Genomic DNA, 27299 nt, shown 5'->3' with positions numbered 1-27299 from the left:
TGCAGCTGTGTGCACCACACACACGCACACACACGCACGCACACACTCAGAAGAACAAAACAAAAAAAGCAGTGTTAATTTTTGGTACCGGTGGCGCAGTGAGTTAGGACACTGGCTACATGATTGGTAGATGGTGGGTTCAAACCCCACTTAAGTCTATATACTCTTAAGACAGATTTCAGAAGATTTAATTGTTTTAATAAAAATATTTTTTTATGTGGGGCCCATATCACTATACATCTTTTCAGATGGGTGTCGGCGTTCATATTGGTATCAATGTTGACATTGCTACAGAGTCTAGCCAGCCCCTGATGGACTGTGAGGAGGCTTTAGCTCCATGGGTAGATTGACTGCCTCACAAGCAGGACGTCAGCGGTTCAAGTCCCGCCTCGGACAGTGTGTGTGAAATGGTTTGTGAAATGAATCAAAGTACACTCAGCTTAATCTGATCTACAAAAAGAATCATTAGTAATAGAAATGGCTCCAAAAATCACTTCTCACCAAATAAACTTCATGCATAGAGTACATTTAAAACTGTTAAACTAAAGTGCACACCCGTGAGGGGCGTTTATATATTAAAGTCTAACTCATGATGATTGATTAGGTGATGTAAAACAAACGCTGACAAAAATAAAACATTAAATTCTCTTTATTGTTAATGGAATTTATGTTTGTGTTAGGGAGATGATGTAAATTTCCCTTCATTGTCAATGGCATTTTTAAAACAAGCATTGAACTAAAACCAAACATTAAACCCGTCTATAGGATGGGCTAGCGTCCCTCAACAATAAAGGACCATCTATATCAGTGGTTCTCAAACCTTTTCATGTGAAAGGACCCCATAAATGATAATGTGCATTTGGCCGTGGATCCCCAGAAGCAAAGATTTGAGTCTGCTTTAAAACATCAATATTTTGGAAGACACACTATGAGCATGTACAGTATGTGTGCAATGTTCTTTAAAGGTATATTCAGTGATTTCACTTAATTCAAATATCACTTATTTTTTTGTTTTGTTGTGATAATCCTCCCTACTATAGAGTGTGCTGGCCATATAAGGAGTTCCTCCCTGTCCCCAGTTAACCCCTGGGGGTCAAAAAACCTTAGGTTTCGTTTTTGACTCTCTATCCTGATTGGACAAAAGGCTGGGTCCCACAGCCAAAAACGAAACCTAAGGTTTTTTGAGTGAAATCACTGAATATACCTTTAACGCATACTGGTTAAAGAACATACTTTAACCCCTTTTGGTGTTTTAATCATTATATTCTACTTTAGATATTTAATAATAGCAGATCATAGCGAGAATCGTAGCCGCAATCGTGAAAATGTGTCGCAAATATTTGAATATTCTTTCAGAGCGAACGTTTTTAATTAAAATCTTTGCTTCTAGGGGGTCTCTGGAACAACATATTTTCAGATGGGTGTTGGCGGAAATGTAATCAGTACAGGTTACAGTCAAACACACATCCAATGGGATCACCGAAAAAAGTATTGTTTCCATTCAGGTCCTTTCATAATCATGAAAAGAGAAGGGAACCCGCACACTCATATGATCCAAAAAGATACATTTATTGACAACGTTTCGAGCCAAGGCTCTTCATCTGGTCAAACATTTGACCAGATGAAGAGCCTTGGCAAAGTAAAGCAAAGCAAAGTTACCCTGTTTACCCAGGGTAACTGGACTAAGCTCAAGAACTTGTTTACAGCCAAGCCCTGCTCATAGAACATTTCATGGTAGATGTTCAATGCCTTGCTCCAAGGGCACTTCAACGGTGGTAATTTTATCGTGCCGGTCCGGGGATACGAACTATAGCGACCTTCCAATATGAAGACCGCTCCGCAAATCGTTCCGCCAACGCTGGCCCTTGAAAACGTCGTCAATAAATGTATCTTTTGGAGCATATGAGTGTGCGGGTTCCCTTCTCTTTTCATTATGTTACTTTTTGAACCCAGAAGAGATGTGCGTATTTTACTATAGTTCCTTTCATAACCCATTCTAACCTGAGATCAGATTCATACGAGGTTTCCACTGGACACACACTGGTCTGATTAAAACCTGAGGAACACATGTGTGTCACCTTTTATCCACTTTAGCTATATTGAAAAATGTAGATCTGCTATTTTTGACAAAATAATGACACACACACACACACACACACACACACCCCTTCTCCTCTATGTCTTCCCTCCTCCAACTCTTCTTCTCCCACCATCCAGGCCATCGGCTCCTCTACCACTACAACACTACTCCCATTCATAACCACATTTTCACATACACTCCAACCACTACACCACAAGTTCAAACTGAATTTCACCACTACACAACAATCTACATTACATCTACATTACAATCTACATTAATCTACATTACAAACCAATCAGGTCATTTCTGCACTATGAAGGAATAGGAACCTGGAAGACCTCCTTGTGCATTCCAAATTTTCCACTTTACCTCCCAAGCCCCCACAGCCACATACACTCAAGTTTAAACCTCGCAAATTCATCAACAAGGCATAGTCACACTTCCTCCCCCATCACGGATCCCCTGTCTCTGACCACCCCCAATATAGTTTACATCATCACCTGCACACTAGGCCTACATAGGAGAAACCGGACACACACTAGAAACACGCCTCAAACACCTATATCACATCAAACGAGCAGACATACACACAACTCTGTACACTTTCAATCCCATCCTATCACTAACCTCATCATTTCAGGTCTGGAATGTGGAATGTGGGATTTTACAAAAAAGCCCTCCTTTTGATGTATACATCTCAGAAGTTGAAGCAGTTTTTAAGGACCCACTTTTAGGCCAGTGCAACAGAGCATGCTTTTGCCTTTTTTTTAAACCCTACCCATTTTAACCAAATACATACACAATACATACATCATAATCAATACTAAAAGATTTAAAAGGAGACAAAACCAACAGACCTGCAGAGGAAATCAAGTGACAACATGGGAAAAGTATTTACAGAAAAAAAACGTTTTTAAACTGCTTTTAAAAATGTCAACTGACTTGGAATTTCTCAGAGGCAAGGGCAGAGCGTTCCACAAGGTAGGAGCAACCACTGCAAAGGCCCTATCACCTTTTGTCTTTAACTTGGTCACTGGCATTTTTAAGAGATCTTTATCCGAGGACCTTAGGGGTTAAAAGGTTGAGGATATAAATAGCTAGGCGGGAAATAGCTGTCTTCAATACATGATAGTTCAGTTGGTGATAAAAACATTAAATTCGGCACAGATGACCTTCATATGACCCCAATCGATAATCAACCTCGGGCCACGCAGAATTTCATAATTTTCAAGGTGGCCCGCCACGAGTTTCAAAAATGGCTACAACTGGACATACGTTTTGGATTATACTTCTTCACTGGGGCTGTAAATATTTTTATTTCCACTCATTTTGATGTAAGAGAATATGTTCTGGAGGTCTTTCTACCAAGTACGATATAAAAAGTAACATTAGGTTCCAATATGGCGGCATGTTTTCCAATATGGCTGCCAATAAACTGTATAAATGTACATCTGCTCATGGTTAATGCACAGTTGGTGATGCAAACATGACATTTGGCACAGATCACCTTTATGACAGCCTAATTCATAATCAACCTTGGGCCACGCAGAATTCCTACATTTTCAAGATGGCCACCAGTTTTCAAAATCGCTGCAACTGGACCTATACGTTTTGGACAATATCACTTTGCTGGGGCTGAATCTTTAATTTCCCCCCAACTTTGATATAAGAGAATATGTTCTGGAGGTATTCAGCGTTTGATGGACACGGTCCTGCGCAACTTGTGATTTGTCTACCTCAATGACATTTGTCTGGCCAGCACGTCGAAAGCAGAACATCTGTCGCACCTACGGCTTCTCTTCAGCCGTCTCTGGCAGCATGGCTTGATCTTTGATGAGGTCAGATGGATATATGGTATGTCAGAACAGGTCAGCTCCATATATGGAGATATAAGGGTGGCAGCAGGGGCAGTGTCTTGAGTGTACAGGGTTTGATGAGGTCAGATCAACCTATGGAATGAATTCTGTATTGGCCATAATATGGAGTGTGTCATGAGGCGTGACTGACGGACTATCCTGGAGCCGAATTCCGGTGGTTATTGGCATAACAAAGGAGTTTGTTGACCTGAAGTTGTTGACTGGTTGATCAAAGACGTTGCCACTAATGATATGCAATAAATGTCGACACCCCACGCCAATGTAAAGTGCTTAAGTAGTGACCTAAAATACAATCAGTTGTTCAGTTGGGCGCAAGCCTTGTGGAGACATCAGCCACTCTGCTGGCTGGCGTGAGTCTGTCTATGCTGTAAGCTGTACTTCGTTGAAATAAACAACTCATGGAACATCGAATCTCGTCTGTCTGCATTGCACATTTTCTCCTCTGTATGGTATGAAATATACTTCAACTGTTTTCATAGAAAACTGTAAACAAAGTTAAACTCACCAACATTTCAGCTGTTGCCTACGGAAAGCTTAAATTATTATTTCTATCTCCAAAGTGTTTGTTTTATAAACATCTGCCTTAGACATGTAATTATGAGCTACTTTCTCTCTGTGTGTTGGACAATCAGATATAAATTAACGGTTTTTATCAACCAACTTCCCCACAGAGGTATTAAATCCCTGGGTACATGTGAGCAACCAAAATATCAAACAAAATACATTTCAGTGGTTCTTTACCAACTTAGAAGAACAAAGGAGATGCCGGCCAAAACAGGAGAATGAGGGGGGGCCCAGGCCACCACCTGTAGGGACGTCAAAGCTGTTTCCCCCTCCCCTAATTTACAGCCAACTAACTAATAACGAAAACTATGACTGCCGGCCATCCCCAGGCCAAACTAAATTAAGTTTAACTGAAAACAAGTATTGACATGGTATTGGGTAGAGTTGTTGCTGGGTCTGTGTCTGCCATGACACTGAGCTGGCTGGCTTTTATAGCAGAGGGCTGCAGCAGAGGACAATTAGGGGAATCTGCTGCAGGTATGCCAGCCTGAGTGTGTCAGTCTGAGTGGGGAGGAGAGACAGAGAATTAGCACAGACAATGATTGAATGACTGATTGTGTGTGTGTGTGAGTGATGTCATGGCCACACGCAACAGATAGATACATTCAATATTAGGCCTACATCATGGATATACAGTATACATACATACATACCAGATTGTAGCTGTTAAATAAATAGCTGAGATAGCTATATTTAAAAGTTCCCAATGAATGGGGTTCAATAGCCAATTTAAATCGCAAAAAACCTGTTAGGGCACATAAGTACTACTAGTATACGCCATTTAAAAAGACATATCATAAATGCAACTTTTTACTTTGAAATGTTTTGTAGTTTCTGAGTTATTTAACTTAAACGCCCAATGCATTCTCAATGGCAATAGCACAAACGTTGGCATGCTAGTCCTACATATACTTACACATAGGAACCCCATTCAAACTTTAATAGGTTAATTCTACGGTTGACATGTTTTCCTGAAAATGAATCTTTGAAATGTTTAATAGTTTTAGAAATATAGTGCTTTCAAATTTGAGAAATTTGGGGTTTGAACCCACAATCTCCAGACAATGCTGACAGCATCCTAACTAAATTATTTACTTGCTACCTGCCACAACACAGTCTTCCTTTGCTTGTGAGTTGGAGTTTACCTGGAGTTTTTTTGAAATCCTAAATCATGTGTAAAAACTAGTGTAAAAGAAAATACACAACAATTACGATCAGAAATCTTGTTTCATTGGCACATGTTTTCAACATGTTTACACACAGTAACACCTTTCACATTCAGGAGGCTTACAAAGTAGACCAGTGCAGCCATGTAAACACTTCCACAATCCATCTTGAAATGCTATTTTGATCTTTTTTGTTACCTATTTTAACTGTAATAAAGGGTTCTTATCATACGAACTGAGATCTTTGTTTAATAACTACACAACTTGCAGGAATTAGGAACTATAGGGAGTGTGAGTGACACCTTTTTTTTCTGTTTGCTCCTGAACATACAAAATGTGTTATTGTTGGTGCAGTTTTGCTTTGTATTGGTTACCACAACAGATTGCAGATTAATGAAGCATATACATGACTGGGACTTCTGTAGCAATCATCCATTAAAAAAATGTCATATCTATGAATAATAATTCCATTGTGTATAATTTCATGTCTTGTGTGGGTCCTGCATTATCATTGTGAAACCTAAGACTGAGGTAATAGGTATGCTTAGTTGCCAAACTACAAGCTTTTCCTCAATGTGACGCGCTGTACGCTGTGCACGACACAACGGCACACAACTAAGTATAAGTCACACTTAAAGAAACGGTTCACCTATTTGCAATCATTATCTTCATATAATTGGTCCTCACTAACGCTCATTCTAAGATGGTAGTGGTACCATTTCTGTCTACTTGCTCTGTGTCTCAGAGATGGGCTGTGGACAGTTCAGAAGTCTGCCTACCAATGTCATCATCGTCTGGATTTCTCTTTCTCTTTCTGGAGAGGTAGCGTGCTGAAATAGAAGCCATTGATCTTGCCGAAATGAAACATTTAGGAAAGTTTGAAATCCTGTTACTGTTACTGATGCTACTGATCGTTGTTAGGCATATTTCTGAACCAGACACAATGTCATGCTGAGTAGACAGAAATGGCACCATCCGGGTGAGCATTAGTGTTAATAGAAATGGTGCTGAAAAAAGGTAAAAAGCTCCTGTAACTAACCACTCGAACCCGAGCATCCAAAAATAGCCTATCTACAAGCTCACAACGCAACGCGTCTGCTTCACTCTGATGACGTGGGTTTGTCCTTCCTCTGATGTCAGGAGTCAGTCTGGGTCATCTGCCACACAGAGACGACGGCGTGACGACTGAGAGGCTTCCCGCCAACAACCAGCAGCAGATTGGGCAGATGCTGAGTGATGCTGTCCTCCTCAACATCTCCCAGCTCATCTCTAACCTCCACCTCCACTTCCTCATCCTCACAGCTCCACTGCTGCCTGAACGCCTGGTTCTCAAAAGTCAGGCAGGTTTCGATGCGCTGGGTGCTGCGGATCTCTCCATCGGAGACATCAGCGGGCGTCTGGCTGACGTTTGGACCCTTATTGGGTCCAAACGTCTCCAGCTCGATGTCCGTCTCCTCTGTCCCCAGGTAGCTGTAGGGTTGTGACATAGGGAAGCACTTATTCTTGAACGGCCTTAACCTGCTGTCCAGCAGGCCTTGTTTGAGTCCCGAATGTGGGGAGGTTGGAGTGGTGTCGTCAGTGGAGTTTGGGGGCTGGTAGCTGGGGCCGATGCCCACGAGGCAGTGGTGCATCCTGGGAGGCGGCTGTGAGCCACAGGGGAGTGCAGGGAGTTTCTCCCAGGTATGAGAGGTGAAACTGTACCTCCACAAGCCACTCTGAGGGGAGGTCTGACTCTCACCTCCACCGAAAAGCACCATGCCATCCCTGAAGGCCACGGCAGAGTGGCCCATCAGTCTGGAGGGGCCTGACCTGTGGGAAAACATCCACATTTCATCAGTGGTGGAAGAAGTACTCAGGTGTGTCTGTGTGTATCTGTCTGTCTGTCTGTGTGTGTGTGCGTGTGACCTGAATGCGACCCCAATCAGCATCAACTGCAGGGGTCAATGGGTCGTGCTCAGAAATAGAGCATGACATATACACCCCCGGAAAAAAAAGAAAAAAGACAAAAAGCTAATCTACACAGTCAACATGTTGTGGGGTTGAAAATTCAATATAATCACAACATATAAAACACTATACAGTACAATAAAAGTAGCCTAAATGTATATAATTGTACGGTAAATGAAAATGAATGGAAAAATAAATGCACTCATATAGTGAGCACAGCTTTTTGTAGTCAAAATAATCTGATGGCTAGATACTAGCCTGGCGCAGCCAGACTTCATCCACCCCTATTGCATATGCATATGCAAGGGCAGCGCAGTGGTATATTAGTATCAGGCTAGCTAGATACAGCATCTGGTTTGAGCATTGGTTTGCAATTACCTCTCTATGTCAGGAGAGGGAGACAATGGACATAAAACTTTGTAGCAGTTACAAGTTTAACCTACATTTCCCATTACTTCCCAATACTATAGTAATTTGCTGGATATTGCATAGCATTAGATTATACCACTGAAACAGTTCATAGAGCGATGGGAAAGTGGTGACAAGAGCAACAAGGGGAGTCAGGGACTGTGATATAACATTCAGACGTAGTGTGTTTGGTGAAACAGTCTTCTCTGTTAGCCTCCCATCACTAGAATAGTCTCCGTACTGAAGTTAGTGAAGTAAGAGAGACGACCAACTATTTGAACTTCAAATTCAACTTAAAATAAGTGGCTTAAAGCAAACCAAATCTGTAATCGTCAGGCTCCATTTGTCACTGGTGTCACTTCTCATATTTCATTATAATTGTTCTGTCCCCTGTACTATGTTTACTTGTATTGTATTGTATACTGTATGTTTTTTGTATGGATAATTTTATCACAACTTTTTAAAAGCCTGTTCAGAGTGTTGATTCATGTGCATTGTCCCTGATAAATGAACTTGGGACGGCGGTTGGACTATGTAGCCCGCTTAATATGTGGTTTTGATGGCAAGGGGGACCCAGATTAACACTCACATGGTTCTGAGGGAGCTCCAGGTGTTGCTGGAAGAATTCCATCTCCAGAAGTCTCTCTGCTCTCTGAGGCCCCTCAGTCCTCCATACAGGTACATAGAGTCCTGGTGGGCCACAGCTGAGTGGCTGTGCCGGGGGCCCGGCCCCAATGAGACCTCCGGTACAGACCAGGCCATGGTGTCTGAATTACACACAAACAAAACACACAATCACACACAAGACACACACAAACACACATATAAACACTATAAACACTAGAATTGTGTAAAAAAATCAAATCTAATGTTCTCTTATGGGTGTAAATTAGGGTCCTAATCAGTATCCGTTTGTGGGGATCCTTGATTTGAAAAAAGAAAAAAGGAAAACAAAATAAACTTTGCTAATTACTGACACAGACTCAAACGGTTCAACTGCTTTAAGCAGCAGCTTTTTAACACACTACACAAATCTAATGGACTGTGACACATTTCAACAGCGTGCTACTATACAGTTCAAACAGAAATGGCATTTATGTAACATTAGTCCAAGGCGAGGCAAGGCATGTTTATTTGTATAGCACATTCCACACACAATAGCATGTAAAGGCATATGAAAACTTGTAAAGGGACATGTAAAGCCATGTAAGCTTTACATAAGGCATAAGTAAAGCCTGTTCAGTTCAGTACAAGTACAAAAACTATATTACAATAATTAATAGTAGGCTATAGTGTGTTTACAAAGTCAACTAAAACAAACCAAAAACTTAGATAAAATGTACTTAGTTTAAGTATTTTGGGTGGATAATTATGAAATCTATCTTCCTTTTTTTTGCTAATTTTTAATGATACTGCATGATACAGACATGATCGTAAAACTAAAAGAAATGCTCACATGGTGCAGTGTGCACCATAGATACTTAGGGACTGATCGTTATTTATCAAAGGTTGGTATGGTGCAAAAAAGGGGGGGGGGGGGGGGGGGGTCATTAAACTATTTTTTTAGCCTGAGGGGGGGATATGTTTATTTTTATTTTGGCTTGGGGGGGGGGGGGGGGGGGGGGGGTTGTACAACTTTATTTTGCTGAATTTTGTATTTAAAAAAGGTTTTGATTATTTTGTTTTTCATAGTGTTTTACTCCTATCTATATAAAGTTTACCCTGTGTGGCGAGTGTACTTGGTATCTTCCATGTGTGCGCAACTGCGCATGCAAATAGAACAGATCTACAAGCTAACAACGTGTTGCTTGGTGACACGTTCCTTAATGGTAGCTGTCTGCAGTAATACTATTGTCAGAGTTGCTTGCTACACTACTAACTGCATCTGCAACACTGTGGTCAGCCTGTCTGTCGTTGCCGTGGTCGGCGCGTCTATCATGCGCTGTATATTGACTGGCTGTTTGGTTGCAAACTGTTTTGTGGTGTCTGCGCCCGCACTCTTCAGAGTGAATGCCCTGCGTTCTACAATTACGCGCGACATGCAGCCTGCCTAGCATTTTAATGGCATTGTCATAATTCTGGTCTGATAAAGCCAATCCCGCGACTACATAGCCGCTCTGCCACTTAAGAATACTCACTTCCATCATTCTCACGATAATAAACATTTTAGTAAAAAATATATTGTTTAAAGATATCTGCCTAGGGCGCTAACGAGCAGGAAATGGAGTAGGTTGTGTGTTTGACGAGCTCCGCCAAAATCTGTTTAATAACTTATTTCTGAACACAACTCAACCTTAAAAAATATCGTAAAGTATCGCCAAACCTGTTACCTTCAAGATACATTAGTTGTATCCCGGCCTGCCTGCTTTATGGAATATAATCTACGGAAGTTTAGCTACGCCACGGCCACCAAATCAACACCCACACCGAAGCCTACAGCCGCGGTCTCGAGTGCCTCTCTTACCCAGGAGGGAAGCCACTCCTCTCGGACTCCTGACGCAATGTCCGACCCAGCAGACATGAAAGCTGAAATCCTCTCTTCACTGAAAAATGACATCGCCGCCTTGATCAGATCTTAATTAACTGCTGTGATGGCTAAGGAATTTGACAGTGTCAGGTCCGAGTTAAACTCACTTAAGACAGAAGTGGCAAAGAATACCGCAACAATACGTTCTGATGTGGAGGAGATGAAAACGACTGTGGCGGAAATGGAAAGAGGCCTGTCGGCGTGCTCAGACGAAATGACCGTGGCGCAGACGAAAATAAGTAAACTAGAGACAGAAGTGGCAAGTTTACAGGCGAAATCATTGGACTTAGAGGGAAGAATGTGAGATGGGCTTCATTGCCCGTTTCGTTAGCAGGCAGAGTTAACACAATTAAAATGACTGTCTTGCCCCTTTTTTGTATCTATTCCAAATGATTCCTTTGTTCTTAACTAAAACCTTCTTCCGGGATCTTAATAGTTGTATTTCTACTTTTATTTGGAATAAAGCCCGTCCGCGTGCCAAAAAAGCTCTTTTGGAATTACCAAGACCATCAGGAGGCCTGGGGTTGCCTAATTTTATGTTTTATTACTGGTCGGCAAATATTAAAAAGGTGAGTTATTGGGTTGCGGTCCATGAATACAAACATGGTCCAATTTGGGCCAGTATGGAAACTCTAACTGATCCTGGGATCTCTCTAGTGGCCATGTTGTGCTCCTCACTGCCAAATGGTAATCCCATACGCTCTAGCAATCCAGTAATAAATAGCTCTCTCAGAATCTGGCGCCAATTCAGAAAACACTTTGATTTTAATAATACGTGTGGCCATATGCCAGGGTTCCCCAATTAATTTTCCTCAAGGGCCATATTTTGACTAGCGTACCAGGCTGGGGGCCGAGTCTGCACGCGCGAGGTCGAGGTCTTGCCCTGAAAATTCATTTTCAGGGCAAGACCCCATTTGAAAAGGATGCCCAGTTTGACATGCATAGGCTACTGACCCCCATTTAATGCCATTTATATCTGGGACACTTAAAAAAAAAAAACATTTTTTTTTGTGGAAATTCTTTCATGGGCCACAAGGGGGCGCTCTGTGGGCCGCAAATGGCCCGCGGGCCGCCTATTGGGGAACCCTGCCATATGCCCTTGACCAACAATCATCTTTTTCCTCCCTCCAGAGAGGACTCAGCTTTTAAAACATGGCACGTCAATGGCTTGATTTTCTTTAGCGACTTATTCATAGATGGCACATTTGCATCCTTTAAAAACCTCCAAGATGACCATGAGCTACCAAATTCTCACTTTTTCAGATACCTCCAAGTTCGAAGTTTTGCTAAGGAACACTTTCCATTTCCAGCTATGCCAGATAAGAGTATAGTAGACACCATTGTTGTGTGTAAAAGAGTGACACGCACACACGATTGAACCAGAAACAACACTGCTTTACTTAGTCTCATGTCTCAGTACAGAACAGACTTCCTTGTTATTTCCCGCGCTGTGTATTACGTAGCATCCCATAATAACCAGTCTCTTAAAGGCATCTCAACCATTATATAACACAGTGTCCATATATTAGAACATAACATTTCCCCCCCCCTCAAAAGAACAAACAGCATAATCCTCCCCCCCAACTGAAAACCAACCAAAACAGTCTTTTTTTTTTTTTTTTAACTGAAAGCATCATCAAAATGGCAGAACAACAATAGAAATGCAAAACGTACTAGGCAAGAGTCAGTTATGAAAACACTGGCAAACTAAGCATGGTAACTTGTGACATAGTCCTGCAAGGCAGCAGGACGAACCCTGACCCGAACTGGCCTCGGTTCCGGCGCTGCGGGAGGAGGGACAGGGACAGGGGGTGGAACGGGGACTGGAGGTGGGCCAGGATCAGCGCCCATGGCGTAGGGGAATGGTGACGGGGTTGGTGCTGTGGCCGTGTGCCCGGAGAGGGGTGCCGGGACTTTCTTCAGCCTACCAGCATGCCACCGTGAGCCGTCATCGAGCAGGAACGTGGCAGGGCCCAGACGGCGTCTGACCTGTCTAGGCTGGGACCAGAATGAGGCCATCTTGTTGTGTCGTTGCGGCCGTCGAGTCCTGACCCAGTCGTCGACTTGAAGAGATGGTGGCTTCGCCCTGCGTTTCTTGTCCACCTTCTCCTTCGTCACCCGCTGCCGTGCGGCAACAGTCTCCCGGACCTTGGCCAGGGAGGGCCTGGGAAAGTTTCCATGTGGTGTCCGGAGCCTGTGCAGTGGCAGTTCCAATTCTCGGCCGAGCATCAGAAACGCTGGTGACACTCCAGTGGTGGAGTGTTGGCTTGCTCTGTAGTGCAACAAAGTCTGATTGAGTGCCTCTTCGAATACACAGCCTTGGGTCAGGTGTGCACGGATCCCGTTCTTCAGTGTCGCGTTGAAACGCTCTACTCCACCATTGGCCTGTGGGTGGTAGAAAGCGGTTCGGATGTGTTTGACACCCCTGCTGGCAAGAAAGTCAGAGAACTCTGCAGATGTCATCTGAGGCCCGTTATCAGTTGTTACGGCCCGAGGCACACCCCAGCGTCCAAAGAGGCCATCCAGTACCCGAATCATGGCGTGCGACGTCACTGTCCCCACCGGCACCACCTCCGGCCACTTGGAGTGGAGATCATAGATGACCACCAGGAAGCGCTGGTGGTGAGGAACACCACGGCCATGGATTTCCCCACAGATGTCCAGCTGTACATGTTCCCAGGGGCGGGAAGGCCAGGGGAGTGGCTGTAGGGGAGGGGTCGAGGGTGGTCCGGTTTTCCCACTGAGGAGGCAAGCTGAGCAGTCCTGGACCAGATGCTCTATATCTCGGTCGATGGCCGGCCACCACACGAGCTCACGGCACCGTTGCTTGAGTTTCACAATTCCCAAGTGACCTTCATGTGCCATCGACAGCACACGAGCACGTAGAGTGCTTGGGATAACTGTGCATAGCCCCCTTGAGACACACGTGTCTGCCCAGCAGGAGAGCTCGTCCTTCACTCTAGAAAATGGCTTAAACTCCTCAGGAACGCGGGGCGGCCAGCCGTTCCTGATGTACGTGCACAGCCTGGACAGTATCGGATCCCTGTCCGATTCAGTTTTCAGTTCCTCCAGTGTGATTACCGGCTCCAACGGTGCATAGAGCGCTTGGATGAGAGCCGGTTCTTCGTCGTATGAAGGGACAGAAGGAGTCGGGGCTGGAATGGAGCGAGAAAGGAGGTCTGCCACCACGTTGTCCCTGCCTGGTGTGAAGATGAGGTCATAATGGTACTGTCGGAGACGTTGAGGGAATGTGTGTCGTACCATAGCGGACAGGCAGGTCAAGGGTGCCCACCATCTCAATGGCAGAATTTGCATACCCCCGCAAGCTTGTGGACGGGGGTCCTAGCGGCATGTGGGAAAATAATTTCCTGTATGTGTCCAGATTCAGGAGCGACGCTGCGGCCGCAGTATCCAGGATGAGTGGTAGATCAACCTCCCCCAGCCGTACTGTGCAGGTCTTGAATGACACATGTGTGGAACGGATGTTACTAATTTCTGTGTATCCAGAACCAGACTGGGGAAACCTGTGCTGCTGTGACACATTGCTTGGAGTCGAACGACAAACTTTAGCAAAATGATTCAGTTTAGAACAGTTTCTGCAAGCCTGTCCACGGGCAGGGCACTGTGATGCCCTAGTTGCATGGGAATTAGATCCACAATTGGCGCAATTGCGTCTGGGGGCCACACTGGGGCGCTGTCTACTCATATGTTGCACAGGCAGGCTGCCGTCGTCAGTGGCCCATGTAGTGGGCGGGGAAACCTGTGACGACAGGTCTGTATGCTGCAGTTGTTGTGCGAGCGTTGTGTGTTGATAATGAGCAGCAGGGCTGGCGGTGGCTAGCAGACTAGAGCATTCTAGAGCAGATTCAACTTGCAACGCTATTTTGATTGCATCAGTCAATGTCAAATCGTCTGGTTCCATTAATAGTTTCTCTCGTGTTTTGTCACATGACGTGCCTTCTATCAGCTGGTCTCTGATCATTTGGTCATGCAACGCTCCATATTCACAGGCTCGTGTCAGCTCACGTAGATCAGCCACAAAAGACTGTATGGACTCACCGGGTCGTTGGTGACGCTTTCTGAGTCTGTAGCGCCGTATTAGGACACGTTGTTTTCCAGAGAAATGATCCGTCAGCAGCTTGACTGTATCGGCGAATGTTGTAGCCGATCCGATCGCTCCAAGGACTCGCTGGCCCTCGGTACCGAGGCAGTGAACGAGGAGAGCAGTCTTCCGCTTGTCGGGAAGCTCCGCGTCGGAGAATCCGAGAGCATCAATATAGGCATTAAAACCTGTCAGCCAACGTGTCCATGGCACCGCGGGTTCCCCGGGCACCGCGAGAAACACTTCGGGTGGGGGAAGGCTAAATCCAGCCATTCTCGTCGCCAAATGTTGTGTGTAAAAGAGTGACACGCACACACGATTGAACCAGAAACAACACTGCTTTACTTAGTCTCATGTCTCAGTACAGAACAGACTTCCTTGTTATTTCCCGCGCTGTGTATTACGTAGCATTCCATAATAACCAGTCTCTTAAAGGCATCTCAACCATTATATAACACAGTGTCCATATATTAGAACATAACAACCATACTAGACTGGGACCCATACACCAAAGGTAGCATATCTAATATATATAAGGCTTTACAGGAGATTGGCCCTCCTCTCTTGGATAAAACAAAATCAGCCTGGGAACAGCACCTGAATTTAGAGCTGGAGGAAGAGACGTGGGAACACTCTTTGAGGCGTATTCATACTACCTCTTTATGTCTTAGACATTGCCTAATTCAATTCAAAATAGTACATCGTTTGCATTTCTCTAGAGAAAAACTATCTAAAATTTATCCTGACATTGACTCTACTTGTATAAGATGTCATCTGGAGCCAGCCTCTATTGGACATATGTTCTGGGGATGCACTTCCTTGAACCCATTTTGGAATAGTATTTTTGATGCTTTCTCAACCATCTGTCATATGCCAATTGCGCCCAACCCGATAACTGCTATATTTGGAGTTCCCAACGACGATGCACCAATTACCTCTCCCCAAGCCAATTTCATAGCTTTTGCTTCACTCATAGCGAGGAGACTTATTCTCCGCAATTGGAAATCTGATAAACCTCCAACATTTACAAGTTGGGTCAAGGATGTTCTATCCTATATACCATTGGAGAAGCTCAGATACAACAGGTTCAAATCTCGCCAGAAATTTGTAAAGGCTTGGTCCCCTTTTCTTGAATTCACCCTCTCACTGTCTTCCGACTCACTGTCTTTTGATGATGTGTCCTAAGTGTTTAATCTAGTAAAAGGCTAATTTTATTTCATTGTATTTATTTATTTCATTTATTATTTATATCCTTTACTACCTGTTTATTTTATTTTATTGTTGTTTTTTTGTTGTTGTTCTTGTTGTCTTGTTTTGTGAGGGGGGGGGGGGGGAGGGGGGGGTATATGTGGGGTTGTTTGTCTACAAAAATTGAAAATCTTATAAATAAAGTTATTAAAAAAAAGAAAAGAATACTCACTTTAAATATGTGAATTTATCAGACTTACTGAGACTCGTGTTTTTGTCTATTGCTGTCTCAAATTGACTCCATTGCCATTGACTCACATCTCCAGTGAACTTCTCCATGGTCAGTTTAGGCAGTTTGACGGTAGGGCTGGTCTAAAAGCATGCAGCTGTCATGTGCATCTTTGCGCACTCGCATTGCAATGGTGGATTGTTGGTGTGTGCGTCACAGTAGCCTACTTGTGTTTTGTCCGCGGTGCCATGTACTTTTGTCTGCGTATGTGGTTGTAATAGATTAAAGAAAGAGTTACACTATTCTGTGGTGCCTGGCTGGCTAAATGAGCCGAGCAGGCAGTTGAACGTTGGGTGTTGCGCAAATTGTGCTTTTCTCTGTGGAGTATGACGCTGTAGTATTATGGTATGCGACTGCGTGACATATTTATTTAGCATTCATTCATTTTCATCATCCTGGGCTTGGGCACAGAGGCGAGGGGTGCCCACTGCCTTGGCAGCTTGGCTATAGAATGACTTTACGCACGAGGCTCACCTCAAAAATAGCCAATCTAAGCTCACAAATTTGTGTCGCGTCATCAGCGTGTTGTTGTGAGCTTGTAGGTCTGCATATGCTATATTTAAATCTTTAGTTGGAAGAATGCAATGGCATATCATCAGTGTTGAGTTGACCAAACAATGTTGACCATAATGTAATGACTGGATGAATGGATATGGAACCAAATGAACCCCAGACGGCCGCCGCCTAATAAACGATCAGCGTTTACTTTATGCTGCTATACTGTTGGTGTGAATATAAAATAAATATAGTCTATGGTGTTTTTGGGGGGGGGGGGGTCATATATATTCTTCCAGTCCCTGAGGGGGGGTCCCGAAAAAATATTTGGAGGCTGGGGGGGGGATGAGGAAAAATAAAAAAATGAAATCACATCTGCACCACCCCCCCCTGGTGGATAAATAACAATCAGTCCCTTATATGCTTTTATATGACGTTCATATAAAAGATTACATTAAGCAGATAAGCATCCTGAATCATAGCCACGTTGATAACATTTGTAATAAACCAAACCGTTTGTAAATCCGTCAAATTCTGAGCGAATTATGAGTATTATTGTTTGAGCTGATCACCAGCGGCAGCTACCACAGATGAAGGACTGTAGCAAGATGGCCGCCAGTGAACGACGCCGGAGACTCCGCCTCACGCCATCTAGCCTTTATATATGTCTATGGTGTGCACGATACTCCATCAGAGACAATTCACCATTAAACAAGTCAAGTGCTGACTAAGTGAAAGGCTGATTTATTTATTTTAGAAAACAGGCCTTGGGGAATGTTTTTAGATTTAAAAGTAGTCATTGTTGGCTCTGTATCGTTTAGGATAGTCAATCATTCATATCTGATCTGTTTCCAGAGAAGGTTTTACTAATCCGGCGGCAGTAACATCAGTTGATTCTTCATATCCATATGAGTGAAACCACCAGGGTCATTATTTTATTTTTGGAACACAGTTCTTATTTGAGGCAATATAAGAAACGTCTATGAATTGAACAATATAAGAAACGTCTATGGGAATTCAGAATTCATCCGACCCAGGTAGGATGTGAAAAGACTTTGGTGCTCTATATCCACCCACACCCACACACACACACACACACACACACACACACACACACACACACACACACACACACACACACACACACACACACACACACACACACACACACCCCCTTCCTTCCCCCTCCCCTGGGGGGGTAAAACAAATGAGGGATGTTTTCATTTGGAAGTCTATAGATCTCAAATCATGTCATCAACTGATGTTGCGTACGTACTGTGACGGGAAATTCCATTGTTTATCAAAGTTAGACAGAGGACACGTCCAGATAACAGCAACACATTACACAACAGAATCACTAATGGCCCTTTTCAAACCTTTTTTAACCTAGTCCTAGAACCTTCCACAACCCTGCATTTCTGTGTTTTCTTGTTGTTGTTTACATGGAGGTAGTGGTACTTCTACTTATATTGAGATAAATTGACAACGTTTCAATCTAGTGTGGACCTCCTTCAGGTCAGTTTAAAATAGTTTATCTACATTAAGCTCACAGAGTCAAAGGTCCCAACATGTTACGATGTGATGTGACGTGTTGTGAGCTTGTAGACCTGCAATATTTGCCATTTCTGAAACATAACATATAAGTTCTGGGTGTGTACTAGTACCTCCTGAGCAGGGCCCAAATTAGGATCTGAAACCCAGCCACAGCGTATGAAAACAAATGAAATCAAGAACCTGTGAAATACGTTACACGGCATGGTTCACTTAGTTATCACAGTCTAAGTTACACACTCACCGAATTCCAAGCTCCAGAACTCCTGTGAGGATCCTCTCATGTCAACATAGCCTCCATAGATGAACATGTTAGAGCCCAGAACTACAGCACTGTGGGCCTTCCTGTTCACTGGCATCTGACGCACACACACACACACACACACACACACACACACACACACACACACACACACACACACACACACACACACACACACACACACACACACACACACACACACACTGAACGTCAGTATCAATTGAGTACCAATGTTTGACCATTTGACCAACAATATTTGTCTTATTTACCTTAGAGCTGTTCCTCTTCCCCCTCCACCGAACCCATTTCTGCTTCACTGGAACACACAGCAATGCAAAAACAATGATGCAATATAAGAGGTGAATAGAGCTATAGTGAGACGGGTTGTGCATCATGTGAGACAGGCTTGCCATGGTGACACAGGTTGTGCACTAGGGCTAGCTGATATGACTTCAAATCAATATCCCACTTTTGACTCGATTATGATTCATACAAGATTATTTGAAGGAAAAAATAATAATATGCCAGCATTGTACAACACAGTATAATACAGTGGCTAATGAGACTGATCAATGTAGTTGTTTTCATGTCAATTCATTGATATACAGTATGAGAAAAGAAAAACGTGCTTCTCGATAATTCGATGAACCTACATGAGCAAGATTCAGTCGGTTATTGGTTCTAAATGTGGGTTTTCGCTTTGTTAATTTTCCAGCCCTACTGTGCACAGTGAAGCAGACACAAACAAGAACAGACATGTGGTGCTTTTGTCAGGAAGCATGTCCTGTTTGGGTCTCAGGAACTCCTGCATGCACACTATTTTGGTAAGTAAATTCCATGGCTTTTCCTCCCCTGACTTGCATGAATTAACTGATGTTTAAGCCAGTGGTTCTCAAAACTGTTTCATGTCAAGCACACCCTAGTCTCTCGAGACAGACTGTTGACTCAAAGGACAAGAGGGCTGTTTTCCCTTTGTTTTGCAGATGGGTTCCCAGATTGAGTACACCCAAATTGATATACCGGTATGTATTTGGCCGTGGACCCCCAACTTAAAACACAGGACACAAGATAAACAAGTTGAACTGGAAGTGACACATTTGATAAATAATATGTTCTCTCTCTCTCCTGATTGAATGCAATTGGTGACCCACCTAAAAATGTATATTCAGATTTGAAAAAGCTAAAGGGCTAGAGTAGACAGAGATGGCAGACCTTACTGAACAAATACACTATAGCAATGCTATAGCAAGCGTTTTTGTTTCATTTACTGTACCGTTAATGTTATGCATAAATAAAGCACATTGTAAAGCCTTGTTTAAATGTGTTCTACAATTAAACCCTGCCTTGACCTGGTGTGTAATACTTTCTCAGCAGTGTAGACGTGTTTGTCTTGGTGTTAATGAACAAGCACAGGGTATAGGTTTTGTCTTCCTGTCTGTATGTTTTCCCATTGTGAAACGTGACGTACCTACATCAAACACCCAGAGGGGACATTTCCATTCTGTGTACGCAGAGTCCAGCATTCCACCAAACACGTAGAGAAAGCCCTGCGACAGTCACACAGAACACATCAGCATCATCAGATGTCAACATGTCAGTATATTCATAATATATATAAAATACATTATGACCTGAACAAATGCTATATCTCAGTTGCACATGAAAACACACACGCCGATCAGCGGGTCAGACTCATACCTGATGGGCCACCATGGAATGTTCTTCGAGTTCCTCCGGTGATGCTTCCCCGGAACATACCAGCTCCGTCCATTCATTATGCACTACACACACACAGACACACACACACACACACACACACACACACAGTTAACCACTTGACCGGTTGACCACGGTTGACCGGAGTCCCTCAGGGCTCTATACTAGACTCCTTTCTGGGGGTTTTTTGTGGGGAAAGCTTTAGCTGAAAATAGCCGATCGACAAGCTCCTAACGCGACACATTGCGGCGTGCTGTGAGCTGTGAGCAACTATTTTCTTCAAAAGCTTTCCCCACAATATCATGGATGCTGAGTTTTAAATAGTGAAGGACCTTCCTCTTTTCCTGCCTCTCTCAGCTTTCCAGACCATACCGTCTGTACAGCTTTGCAGATGAAACTAGAAATGCACTCTGTCGAGGTGCAAACAGTTAGTACTGCTACTAACTATAAATAATGTCTATTACAACTGTTGTTCTAAACGTACCCTAGTTACACCAACATCCTGTTTTACATATTCTATTGAGGCCTGCCCCCAGTGGCAGAGGCCGCTGTTTTCCCCCATTTTTTGCCAATGGGTTCCCAGATTGCCATCAGAAAGATAGAAGGTGGTGGTGGTTTACGTGGACGTCTTACCTACGCTGTACCTCCACAAGTCCTTCAGGGAGCGGCTGCTTCGGCCTCCCAGCACATAGACGCTCCCGTCGTAAGAGCAGCAGGCGTGCTTGTAGCGGTCAGCGGGTGCAGGGCAGCTCTGAGGCAGCTCTCGCCACAGGCATGGACCTCTCTGACTCATGGTGGGAATCCCCACGCCTTCATCGCAGCGTCTGTCGATGAGAAACCCAGGCACACCGTTAGGGCTGCTCGATGTTCACTGCAGACTCCTTTATACTCCACGTTACGACAGTGACACTTGCCAAAGGGAACAACACTATGCAACACCCTCTTGGTCCTCCTACAGATTCATTTGACCAGGCTGCACCTTTCCACCAAAGGCCCTGCCGCCGATTTGACGCTTTGCCTTTTGTATGGCGTTTGCATTTGTAGATCTCTTGAATTATTATGTTAATTGTTTATGCTATGTTGATCATTGAATACATAGGACGACAATGGAAACAAGTGCCCAGGACTTTTTTTGATGTTATCCTGTTAGCCTTACTGTACAACAATGCTGTTTACATTTCTGACTAATAGTCAATCAATCAATCTCTTCTGGCTGTTGTCCATCTCCCACGCAATACAAACTAACTCTCAGCACTTCCTACCTCCCTTTTATACCAGGTGGATCCTACAGAATCAATGAACTCACCCAAGTTCATTGATCACCTAAAAATGTACATCAGTGCTGACAGTACACAGTACAGTTACAGTATGGGATGCAAACCCTCAGTGAACAGAGACGCTTCTTAGAAATATATGAAAGGCTGCATTGGCTGGCTCTACACCTGATGATACCCGATACCCCACACACACACACACACACACACACACACACACACACACACACACACACACACACACACACACACACACACACACACACACACACACACACACACACACACACACACACACACACACACGGTGTGTGTGCACCCTCCATGGTTCACAGACATCAATCATTCACCCCATGGTCACCACAATGGTTCAGGTCACATGGTGTCATAATGATGCGGCCCGGCCGTTACCATGGCAAAGTTTGTTGTCAGAATCAGAATCAACTTTATTGTCACATCACGGTTTTACATGGAAAAGAAGTGGGTGAACTCGTTGTGCATAGTTCCCATCGTTTCAAATTTCCAAGAAATACAAGAGAGGAGATAAGAGAGAGAGAGGGGGGGGGGAAGAGATCAAGCCAGGAATGGATCAAGTTTGCACGCTTTTGCCACAGAAAGTACAAGTAAAGGATTTCAGCTAATTTAGAAGCTTTTTTCAACAGCACAGCTGTTGGGTTTCTCTTATCTTATTTACAGGCTGTACAGCCAAAGGGTCTCTTTTCCACAAATAGATTTACACATATTACTGACAGACAGTACAGGTCACAGCTAATCTTTAAATGACCGCCCTCAAAATCATAGTTCTAATCCATACCGAAAATAATCATGTCAAAATATAAAAAGAAAATAAATGTCAAAAAAGATTGAACGAATGTTATGATTTAATATGCAAGGAGTGCCTATAATGCAGAGTGAACATTGTCTCCAAAATATATATTTTGGCCTCTCTCTCTATGACTTTGATTTCATTATATTTATTTTGGGTAAACTAGTTTTGTTTTGTATATCGTATATCGTCTCTCTCTCAGCCACTCTTCTGCCAGAGAGAGGTGCACATTATAACTCTGGGGACAAAACACTCAGAAAACATCAGTGCATGTTGTGTCTTGTAGATCAAGTAGCTCAGTCTCAACCTTTTTAATTTTCATGACCACAATGTGTTAGGCCACGGACCGGCCCTTGGTATGATTTCTATCTCTGGGATCCCAATCTAAGCATCTAAGAACAAGAACATGTTTGATGTTGGGATGTTCATTTACGGAAGAAACATAAAAAAGTTTAAATATAGGAGATACAAGGTTTCTAACCGTTAGCACTCAGCAGCGATATATTCAATATCAGTCAGAGCTGTCAGAAGCTGGAACAGAAATACAGAATCGTTGGCTTTGGTACCATAAAGATTCCATTTCTCTTTCTGCAAATACTCCCCCCCCCCCCCAATGGCAATAAAGTATATTCTGATTCTGCATTGTCATAAATTGTCGGTAACTGATTAGTCACTGGAAAGATTTCTCAACTTAAACGGCAGTTATGTAATCTCTACACACCATATCTAGAGGTCACATGACCACCAGCTTCTAACTTCTACAAACACCTAGTTAGAGTATACTGTACCTTATCTAAACACGGTGAAGCTATAACTGGTTGTCACAATACAGATATCATTGGAAGTGCCTCCGTTACAGCCAGCCTAACATGCTGGATCGGGTAGCGGCGAGTAGGTGAGTCTATGCACCGATCGGATCAGCTATGACATAATTTATCATCGTGATGATGATAACGCATAACGATGCATGTATTTTATTTTATTTTTTTATGTTGTGTTTTTAAAATAAAAAACACAACTGTTACTTTACCAAATTCAAGGAAATGTATAGATATAGTTAAGGTAATTTGTTTGTGTTCTTTTTAAGTTGACTGTCAAACTAGACAATAAAAGGAAGTTCTATGGCATCCATCCATTCTATGTATCTGTTAATGTTTTACAAAGGGTCTAACCTGAGCCAAGCCATACAACAATGATAGCAATCTATCGTATCAAAACAGGGTTAGTGGTATTGTATACAAGTGTTGCATATAACACAACAAAAAAGTTCAGATATCGGAATTCTTATTGGGATTTGGGAAAGGAAAATGGTACCTTTCCCAACCAGCATAAATAGCTGTCACAGAAGTCACCTGTTCAGTGTAGTAGAGAGTAGACATTATAGATTTTAACCACATGAACCCCAGCGTCCCTATTTTGGGCCATGTCATAAATGGCAAAATTGTCAAAGAGATTTGGTGTAGAGGGGGAAAACAGGTAGGGACCAAGTACAGGCCCCTGGGGGACCCCGATCAACTAAGTGCATCAGGACAAATCTTTTGAAACTTTTTTTCTTCCTTTTTTTTCTATATAGTTTATCCCATGATTTTTGCAACCCATTTTTTTGACCCAGTGTCAATTATCTAATCTAATCCTAGGCGCTACACTTCCTCTGCCAACCTGAGGGGGCAGCTGACTGACCTTCTATGCATGAGGAGTCCAAGCTGCTTCTTTTCACCTGACGGGGGGAATTTCCCTGACCCGATGTAGCGCGTGGAAGGAACACGTTATTCCGACCAGTTCCTTTCCCCTCCATCAAGCGCTGGCCAGGGGGAGGTAGTTTAGAGACCAGGATTACTGCATGTTTTTGTGAGGGTCCCTAGGGGACACGGGGAGAACAATCTTTTGAAACTTTGTGTCTAAAGTAAACCACACACTCAGGAGTCAGATCCTTACTTGTTATAATGTTCTAAAAGTAGGCCTTATCTAAGGGGCGGCGGCGGTGGCCCAGGGGTAGAGTGCCTGGATGGTAACCGTAAGGTTGCCAGTTCGAACCCGGGCTCCCCCAGAGTTACTGTCGAAGTGTCCTTGCGCAAGACACTGAACCCCTAATTGCTCCCGATGTGCTAGTTGGTGCCTTGCATGGTTTCCGCTGCCATCGGTGTATGAATGGGTGAATGTAATGCACAATCTCTGTAAAGCGCCTTGGATAAAGGCGCTATATAAATGCACCATTTACCATTTATAATGTTCTAAAAGTAGGCCTTATCTAGAAACCTGACTGTTAACAAAGAACGTGGAGAAATTCCACTGAGATATCGGAGAGTGGTCCAAGTGAGCCAACTCTAGTCCAGTTAGACAATGTAACTGGTTTAGAACAGCTGACACTGGAGTGGAAAAGTACAGAGAAATAAGATCATCACTACTGTTTACTGTTTATACCGAATCCTCTGACCTCCCTATCAAGGCTTATGCTTCAAAGTGCATTTATTTAATACTAACATCATTGACATTGACACCCGTATCAACAGAAACACTGGTCCTGTTTATGACAGGCTCGGCTCCAGGATGAAATGACTGAGGGCCCAGGGGGGCAGTTGAAAATTGGCGAGGGGAAACACATAACTTTCATATAGTAAAACAAAACAATATGTGCATAAAACTTAAACTGAGGGCGCAGTTTAAGGGCCCAGAGGGTGCCAGGCCCCCTCTGGGCTGGGCCCCCTCTGGGCTGGCACCCCCGGGGTGCCGGGCCTGGTTTATGATGATACACCCTGCAAAACAACTGCAACCCTGACAACTGAGACATACAGTATAATGGACCTCAATAGAATTAGTGCTCTGCTCTGACCAGAATCATAATCATATGATATCCTAAAATGTGATCAACACACACACACACACACGAACACAATAAGTCTAGTGATGCCGGTCTGTCTTTTTCTTTACTGCACGGCACTTAAGAGAAAGTAAGCTAAACATTTTTTTAAAGTGAGCTATTTCAGATTTTCCTACTGGTCATTATCATGGTCAGTATCTTGGTCACCTCATGGATTTGATCAAAAAGAACAATTTTGAAGTATTTTAAACATTGTCTGTGTGTGTGTGTGTGTGTGTGTGTGTGTGTGTGTGTGTGTGTGTGTGTGTGTGTGTGTGTGTGTGTGTGTGTGTGAGAGAGAGAGAGTGTGTTAGAATTCGGGGGCTTAACTATTGTGGCAGTTTTTATAATAATATATTCTACTAGTAGTACTAGCCTACTATACTACTACTAATACTACAACATTAGGCCTATAGCTAGTTACTCCTTGCATTAGTAGTAGTAAACTAGTATTTATTCAGTAGTAATTAAGTGTACATTCTCAAACGTAAAGTAAACATTTACGAAACATACGGTATGTGAAGCCCATTATCTCTGTATGGTGGCCCCTGCTAGAAATAGAAATGCATTGCACTTTGCATGCTTAATGTTTCCTAATACTATAATATGTTGTGACATGGTCGTGCCCCGTGCCCATCCCTGTGGCCTAGAAATAGAATCATGTCCCGTTAGTTACAGTAACTATCGCGGTTCAGCCTCACGGGGCTAAAGTAAACAATTAAGCGACTCATCCTTTTAGTTTGACGAAAAGTATCCGCAAATCAACATGTTCGCATGAAAAACAGATAACACAAGACACAACAACAAGAGTCCACTCCAAGACAAGTCGAGACCAATCGCGGAGAGAAAAGTTGCTCCATAGCGGGAGGCTGAACAGCGGAACAACTTTTAGTTTTCTAAAGATAAATATTTGTGCCGAATCAAATTACAATAGACACGATATTGTATATTGTAATCGATGTTATTATTACATTATCAGTAAGAACAGCTAAAGGTTTAGTAAGATCAGTTATAACAACTTACAACACGCCAGCAGCGCAGATCCTCCTGGTGTTGTAATTAAAGTGTGTGTGTGTGTGTGTGTGTGTGTGTGTGTGTGACTGTCTGCTGATGCACACACATCCAGAGAGTGGGAGGAGCGAGAGAGAGGGGTTGGGGGGTCCCGGGGGGGGGGGGGGGGGAGAGAGAGACAGAGAGAGACAGAGAGAGAGAGGTTTTTGTGTTGCAGTTTTAAATTTGTAATATTACAGGAAGTGACTGTTCCGCTATTCTTTTTTAGGATTGAGGATTATGACATGCCAGTTCAGATCAGAGTGGGTTTCAACATTCCAACAGTTGTAGTCTTTTGTAATCGCATGACTAATGACTAATGCTCATTGTTTTGTAGGTCAAAAAAACATTTCCAATGTGGAGGACCCCAAATTGATGTATTGGGCCGCGGATTCCCATGAGATTTTAATTTATTGTTATTAGGCCTATTTGTTATTGTTTGTTATACACCCCTGAGAGTAGCTCTGGTCCATAGCTCATTGATTGATTGAAATATGTATTAACAGTTTGCAGAATTACAGTACATTTCAAGCACAAACTCAATACAAAGACTGTTAACTGTGAGTGGACGACCTCAACAGCATTGCAACGGCATTAGAGCTATGGATCAGAGCTACCCTGAGAGTCATAATGGGAGGAAGGAAGAATAGAGATAGCCTGAGTATGAGCAGATAAGAATAAGATCAACAGCAGAAGCTAACCATAATACAGACACATTCTGTCACACTGGCTTTAGTGACCTGTGGAATCCTGTGACTCTAGTGGTCGCTGTAGACAATTTTATTTTCGTCAGCATTTATAATCCTCAGCATTATTATTTTAGGCCTAATTTTCAAATACAATAACAATTCTCCCAGCCAAGTAGCTGATTCATATTAAAATAAAAGTTGATTGGTTGTCAGCAACTCTATGCTGGAGAGATTCTGTCACCGCTGTGTAAAATGACAGCCACGGCCCACTGGCACTGATGAACACCATAAACGTTGCATAAAATAAAATCACATGACCTTCAGTCATAAGCAAGCAATAACACAGTCAGGGGGTCAGAAACAGGCATAGGATTTCATGATAGCCTATAGGAAACTTTGTGACAGCTTTGTACGTGCACTGATAAATG

The 27299-nt window shown here is 43.2% G+C and overlaps 1 protein-coding gene across 1 annotated transcript; it reads right to left on the bottom strand.

The window, feature by feature from the left end:
- Positions 1-5737: 5737 nt before the first annotated feature.
- Positions 5738-26217, bottom strand: klhdc3l (kelch domain containing 3-like). Its single transcript, XM_083776250.1, has 8 exons — positions 26156-26217; positions 20809-20999; positions 20158-20240; positions 19928-20006; positions 18729-18775; positions 18442-18556; positions 8635-8812; positions 5738-7499 (listed from the first exon to the last, which is right to left on the bottom strand). The coding sequence occupies exons 2-8, from the start codon at positions 20966-20968 to the stop codon at positions 6827-6829; spliced, it is 1335 nt and encodes a 444-aa protein (XP_083632376.1). The 5' UTR covers positions 20969-20999; positions 26156-26217; the 3' UTR covers positions 5738-6826.
- Positions 26218-27299: the final 1082 nt, after the last annotated feature.

This window comes from Protomyctophum parallelum (assembly GCF_964188405.1).
Source record: "Protomyctophum parallelum genome assembly, chromosome: 11".
Lineage (NCBI taxonomy): Eukaryota > Metazoa > Chordata > Actinopteri > Myctophiformes > Myctophidae > Protomyctophum > Protomyctophum parallelum.
The sequence above is the reverse complement of the archived record's forward strand: the minus strand, read 5'-3'. Positions and strand labels throughout refer to the sequence as shown.